Source organism: Notolepis coatsorum, assembly GCF_963971535.1.
Source record: "Notolepis coatsorum genome assembly, chromosome: 5".
NCBI classification, from domain to species: Eukaryota; Metazoa; Chordata; class Actinopteri; order Aulopiformes; family Paralepididae; genus Notolepis; species Notolepis coatsorum.
Window position 1 is genome coordinate 18,219,088 of NC_140169.1, and position 6,987 is coordinate 18,226,074.

The 6,987-nt window shown below is 42.8% G+C and overlaps 1 protein-coding gene across 1 annotated transcript in view; it reads left to right on the plus strand.

The window, feature by feature from the left end:
• The window catches only part of rrp1 (ribosomal RNA processing 1), a 61,204-nt gene extending 58,048 nt beyond the window's left edge, over nt 1-3,156 (plus strand). The window contains exons 15-16 of the mRNA XM_084313875.1: nt 1,567-1,633; nt 1,783-3,156. Of these exons, the coding sequence (XP_084170001.1) occupies nt 1,567-1,633; nt 1,783-2,060 (345 nt within the window). The 3' untranslated portion in view covers nt 2,061-3,156. The remainder of the gene's footprint in view (nt 1-1,566; nt 1,634-1,782) is intronic.
• Nucleotides 3,157-6,987: the final 3,831 nt, after the last annotated feature.

Genomic DNA, 6,987 nt, shown 5'->3' on the forward strand with positions numbered 1-6,987 from the left:
GGGTCGCTGTCCAATAGGAGAACGAGTATTATGGTCTGGTTTGTACCTAGGTAAAGGGATATTCTGTGTATATATACAAAGAATATACAAGGGATATCAAACGATATACAAATATTATACATGGGATCTCAAGCAATAAATATATATATTCGGTTTAATCTGACCCTTTGTAACACAGTGGCTGTACACCGGTGGACCTGGGTCTTTCCATTTGAACAGTATTAGCCTTCTGGCCAATAGTGAACAGAAGGCCAGCATTCTAGATTCCCACCATCTGAAGTGGATGTCCGTTGGGGCCACTCCGAATATTGCAATATATGGAGATGGCTCTACTACCTTTCCAAATATCTTAGAGAAGGTGTCAAAGATGGCCTGCCAATAGGTGTGCAACTTTGGGCACGTCCAGAACATGTGGAGCAGAGTGGCCGGGATATATTTTAGAGAGCCTGTCTTTAGACCAATGCAGTCGGTGTACAGTTTTAAACTGGATAACAGCATGTTTAAGGCATATGGAGGACGAGAAAATCCCCTGTATTATTTTGTCTGATATTCTATAATAATATTTCAAATTGCATGTGTCCGGATGGCAGAATTCATCTACAAAACCTTCAGTTTAATAATCTTCCCTTTATTCATTTGCTTAGATTTATTGTACACGTGATCTCAAGAAGGTGTTTTCATTGTCTGGTCATTTTTCAGCATGGTGTTATTCACCGTCAAAGATGCAAAGAAAAATCATAATTTATATTCTCCAATTTACTCAAGCCTAGTAACAGACACACTATTTCTGACACTGGGAATACATTACCTGAGATCCATAGATGTCCCTAGATACCAAGAACATGCAAATGGACCATGTAGAAGTGGAGCAATCTTCCATTTACTTAGGTATGTATTTTAGGTGGATTTTCAGAAGCTAGGGCTTAACAGGAGGTTTTGTAGATGCAGTACTGAATTCTGCCATCTGGACACATGCAATTTAAAATATGATTATAGAATATCGGGCCTATAAATTACCTTATTATAGCCAAGTCGCACATCTATGGATCGGGCCAAATCTCTCCTTTCCAGGGCAGAGTTAAATCTGGATTTAGTATCACCAGGCGTGCAGCAAAAACTGTGAAATCTACAGTATATACAGTTACTTGTTTATAATGAAAATATCTCCGCCATTTTTCATCAGATTGCAACACCGTTTTTTGCTAGACGTTCACAGAAAGGTAGAGAAACGAACTGTTCTAATTTATGCCTAACGTTCAGGTTTGTGGGAGATAATCCTGAAAGATTATAGAAATAAGAAAGTAAATCCAGAAGTCAGATGATTGACGGAGGCTGGCTGGGTAGTGTAATTTTTGGAAATTCCAAAGCCCACCGAAAGCCCTGGGTCTCCTCTCATAGGACTACAAACTTTGTTTGAATACGACCACCAGGGATGTCATCGGAGACATTGAATTAATTACAGCAACCATATGAATTACTATAATAGTCTTCTTTGAATAGTGATTGTAATTATGTACTTAATCTATACAGCTAATGTCATATGATTTATATGTTTCTATCTCACAGAAGTTCCACACCCCCAAGTCTGACCTAAAGAAGGTTACCTTTGGTTTAAAGAATAACAAAACAGCCGGTAAGAAGAATTTTACCATTTTTTTTTTCTAACCATGTTTTTGTTAAACATGTAAGACCGCTTGTACTTATTATTTACTACATCTACAGTTGTTCATGATGATTGAAACATCTTCCCCACTGCGCTCTCTCTCTCACACAAAAATCCAGAGTTCAAGAAGAATGACCAGAGCCTCCTTGTCAGCCCGGATGGCTCGTCACGAGTGCCCTTTGACCCCAAGCAGAAGCCTAAGTGTGGGGTCTTGAAGTCTCCAGTCAGTGTGAAAAAGACCCCCAAGGCCGCTAAGGCTCTGAAGTCTCCAGTCAGTGTGAAAAAGACCCCCAATGCCGCTAAGGCTCTGAAGTCTCCAGTCAGTGTGAAAAAGAACCCCAATGCCGCTAAGCCTCTGAAGAGCCCTAAACGGCCTTCCGCCGCAGACTTCTTCTGATCTGACGCACTGTGGATTTGAATCCTCTTGTTCTACTTTTATCAAGAACTCTTTAATTATGGACAGATTCGTTTCCCATTTGGAAGAGTAGTATAAGAAATATAAAGAAAAAACTAAATGTGTTATTTTTTTTATGTTTATCAGATTTCCATGTTATATTGCCAATTTGTGGGTGAGCTGGCATTTTAATAAAACCCACAACCTTCCATCGGCTGGATTATGTGTGTGTGCGACTGTGCGTGCATGTGTGTAGCTTGTGACCCCTCAAATCTTACACTATGTAATTTGGGATTTGTACCAAAACTTGTGAATCTATAGATATAATCTGTTAGGTTGTGCTTCAAAGGAACTATGTCGTTCTAAGATTCATAGCATCATACCATGATTTTGATCAAATGCTATTTAGATAGTTTTCAAAAGTACAATAGGTATTGGAACAATGGAAAAACGATTAATATCAATTTACATTTCTATGCATTTGGATTTATATACCAAAAAAAGCCGTTTCCCCCCTCCTGGAGTGCCATCTATCCATTCTGTATGGTTTATTATACAACGGCATGCAAATTTCTCGGTTCTGATGGGCTGAAACAGTCCATTTACACGTATGTATCTGTCACAATCCACGCTCCTGGTCCCGCCCACAACCGAATCACATCACTCCGCGTGCGGATTTTTCAGAAAAACAAGATGGCGGACAATAATCTTTAACAAATGGTGTAACTGTCCCTCTTGCAATGATGAAGCAACTCGTCTTTGATGGTTACTGATTGGCTTTATTTCCGTTCGAAGAGAACATCTTTATTCCGAACCGTAAAACTGTGAAAACATACATGAAATACAATCAATCACGGATCAAACCATAACAACATACCTACAATTTATCGGTCGTTACAAGGGTGGTTGTTAACCCAATGAACTTAACTACAAGCGCAGTACAGCCCCAAACGTACCTTATTGACTGCATGCAATATGAGAGGACTGTTATGGAGCTTGGTGTCGATGTGGCTTGTCTGAAGATGGTGAAGAAGTGAAGGGACGAACCTTATAGGGTCTCCGTATTTATACACTAGTGGCGATCTATTATGACATCACAAGGCAGCAGGACCATAGCAGGACCGTACACACAGGGCGATCTATTATGACATCACAATGAACCAGGGCATTCTAGCCTGTTATAACCGGTTCTATTATGACATCACACTGCAGCTAACTAGAATTACACTATGACACTCCTGCAGTTACACTCCCACCAAGCATATATAAGCATTGTATATGATTCTTACGATAACTGCCCACATAATGCCTAAACGTAACGCAATAACTACAAATAACTACAATAACTATGGTCCTTGGCCGCCACCGGCCGAATCACCTCCGCCTGAGGGAGAGAAAAAGATAGAATGATAGAGATATAGACAAAGCTAGAGGGCGCAAGAGGCTTCATTCTGCTTCCACCAACGTCACCGTCTTATGGATGGGCCTCTGCAGGACGCGTGAATATTAAAGGCAACCAACTTGTGTTCAGCTTTTCGTTCAGCGTTTCTCTGATTGGCCACACGGCCAATCAATCAATCCACTAGCACGCGGCCTTGCGGCAAGAGAGACAAGAGAGTCGCGGCAGAGAGCCGCGCATGCGCATGAGGCTCCCCCAGGTCCTTGTGTTTGAGACAGCCATATTAGACACATAGCCATAATTTAAGATAATAGTTTCCACAGCTCCAGTTAACCTAATTTATACCGTAATTAATCATTAAAAAATATACCGTTAACTGGAATATGTTGTTTCTTTACACATATGTTGGATTATGTAATTGGGTTTTCATGACAAAACAATAAAAATCGCTACTTTACATCAGGGTGAACGCTGAACCGAGTCAAGCCGCGGGCGGCGCACGGAAGCCGGTGAATGAACAACCGCATTGCCCCGCTGGCTCTTCAGCAAGGAGCCTCCACAGCTCCAGTTAACCTAATTTAACAGAGCCTTGTGGGACACCACATTGCACTGGGAGGGTCTCAGATGTTAAATCATTATAGACCACGCAGTGTGTTCTATCAGTTAAATAGGATTTAAACCAAGCTAGTGCGAGACCCCGAATGCCAACATGATTCTCAAGCCGACCTAGAAGAATCGAGTGATCGATAGTGTCAAAGGCTGCACTGAGATCAAGCAATAAGAGCACAGAAGTGAGGTTTGAGTCAAGAGAGAGCAGTAAGTCATTTGTGACTTTGGTAACCGCCGTTTCGGTGGAGTGTAAGGCTCTAAAGCCAGATTGAAAAGATTCATTAAGATTATTGTTTGATAAATGGTCAGTAAGTTGCGTTGCGACGATCCGTTCTAACACTTTGGATAGGAACGGAAGATTCAAGTCAAGTCAAGAGTTTTATTTGTCACGGCATACAAGTATACAATGAAATGCGGGTGGTCTTGCCCGCAACGATGTGCAATACAGTAGTACAACATATAATAGAATCCAATAGACAACTGGAGATAGGTCTGTAATTTTTCAAGATTAGAGGGTCGAGGTTCGGTTTTTTAAGTAGTGGTTTAATGACGGCTGATTTAAAGGCCAGGGGCACCACGCCAGTAGACAAGGAGGTGTTGAAGATATTGAGTAGGGCAGGGCCTAGAGTTGGGAAGAGTTTTTTGATGAGTTGCTGGAAGAGGGTCAAACAGACAGGTTGAGGGTTTAGCCACGCCAACCAGTTTAGAGAGGGCACTAAGTGAGATGTTTTCAAGGCAGCATAGCGTATGGCTGGAATCAAAGTCAGGGGGAAGGCCCATCAGAGGTTGGGAGGGACTCTGATTGTTGAGTAAAGCAACAATTTCATCTCTAATGAGGTCAATTTTCTTGGTAAAAAATGTCATGAATTCGTTAGCCGAGAACGCATGGTTTAGGGCACTTGGTTGTTTCTGCGTAAGTTTTGCAACTGTGTCAAACAGAAACTTTGAGTTTTTTTTGTTTTCGTTTATGAGCCTGGAAAAATATGAGGTTTTGGCAAGTGAGAGCGCCTTTTTGTAATTACGTAAACTATCATTCCAGGCGAGGCGGAATACTTCGAATTTGGTCGAACGCCATTTGTGTTCAAGTTTGCGACAAGCCTTTTTAAAGGAGCGCGTTTCCTCCGTAAACCAGGGAGTTAGTTTTTGCGGAGCACGTTTAATTTTAGGCTTAAGGGGAGCGACAATGTCGAGCGTGCTACGAAGGGCGGCATTAAGTTTGTCTGTAATGAGATCAAGGGGGCCAGAGTAAGAGAGGAAGGGAGAGAGGGTGTCTGGTAGGCAGTTAACTAGAGTTGGGACAGTTGAGGCGTTAATACAACGGCTCATGTAGGATTCTACACTGTCTGGGAGAGAAACCGTCAGATCAATTTGAAATTTGATGAGGTAGTGGTCTGAGAGAGCAGGAACATAGGGGGAGACGGTCAAATTTGACACAGTGAGACCGCGGGCTAGGACTAGATCAAGGGTGTTCCCACCACTGTGAGTGGGTTGGTCAACGATTTGAATGAGACCGACAGAGTCAATGATGTCGGTAAAAGCCTTATTTAGGGGATCTAGAGTTTTGTTGGAATGAATGTTAAAATCACCAACAATTAAAATGTTATGAGCGCATAACAAGCTCAGAGATGAAAGTTGAAAATTCATCTAGGAAGAGGGTGTAAGGGCCTGGGGGGCGGTATAGGACAGCTGTTGTGAAGGGCCAGATTAAACCGAATATATATATTTATATATATATATTTAATTGTATTTGTATATTCTCTAATATTCCCTGATATCCCTTGTATATTCCTTGTACAATATGCATTGAATATCCATTCTAGCCTACTGAACATCCCATAATAGTCTCCATTCTACTATTGGTCGAGACCTTGGTGCCAGGCTGCCATACCCCTCAGACCCAGTTCAAACGTACCGCTCCACATGTACGAACAAGTCCTAGTTCCGCGTAGGAATCTGGCTACCGCACCACTAATGGGACTATTTGTTCATAGTGCGTATATATACTGCGCTACTAAAGTAGGACTTTCTTTTCAGTCCAGTTTCTTACCCTCCAATAGAGTCACAGACGTAAAGCCTCCCCGCGACGCCACGTGTGGGAGTAAGGCCAAGTTCGCCTACCATCGGTATTGAGACATCGTGTATATTAATATTTGAATAGTCATATTTGGCACTATATCGTCGAGTTGGACGTAGTCTATTAAGCTAATAATAGTCTGTTAATATATAGTGCTTCGTGCGGTGAGAATACTACCGTAGTCAGTACCCCATCGTTTCGGGCAGAGAACTGGCTGCTTACCCAGGGTGGTTGACCCCATGTGAAGCTGCACCCGAGGAGCCCCAGAGCCGACGAGCGAGTGGACCTGTATACCGGATTATTCTACCGACGACAGCCCGCCTGCCCAGGCACGGATTATGCTTTGTATACTTTGATTATTCCATGGATAAAGACCCCCGACACTGCCGTGTGTTGGAACCCCCCCCCTGGAGAGGACGCAAGGTGAGGAGACGCTCTGCAAGACGAGGTCGCTTCACGTCTCTCCCCCGTGGACCGGAGAGAGCCGGCCCACAAAGAGTCCACCTGCTTTCATCTGTGGTCCAAGGATCGCCGGCGCATTGAACGGCACTACAGTGGGTTCACCTGGGATACCCTTGGCCGGACGAGGCAGCCGGATTCTACCCCCCCCCCTCCTACTCCTGTCGGCTTACAAGCGACCGGATTAACCCCCTCTAGTGTATCCAGTATATAATCATTAAAGTATCATGGCTGTTATTCCTTAACTATTCCAGGTCGTATATTTACCACCTGCGCCATCAGAGATTGGACATTATCTATTGATATACCGACGAATACTCTTTGCCATAAAAGTGCATACTATTTCAATTCATAAATGTAATTAAGTGATTAAGTGCTTGCTCTACACA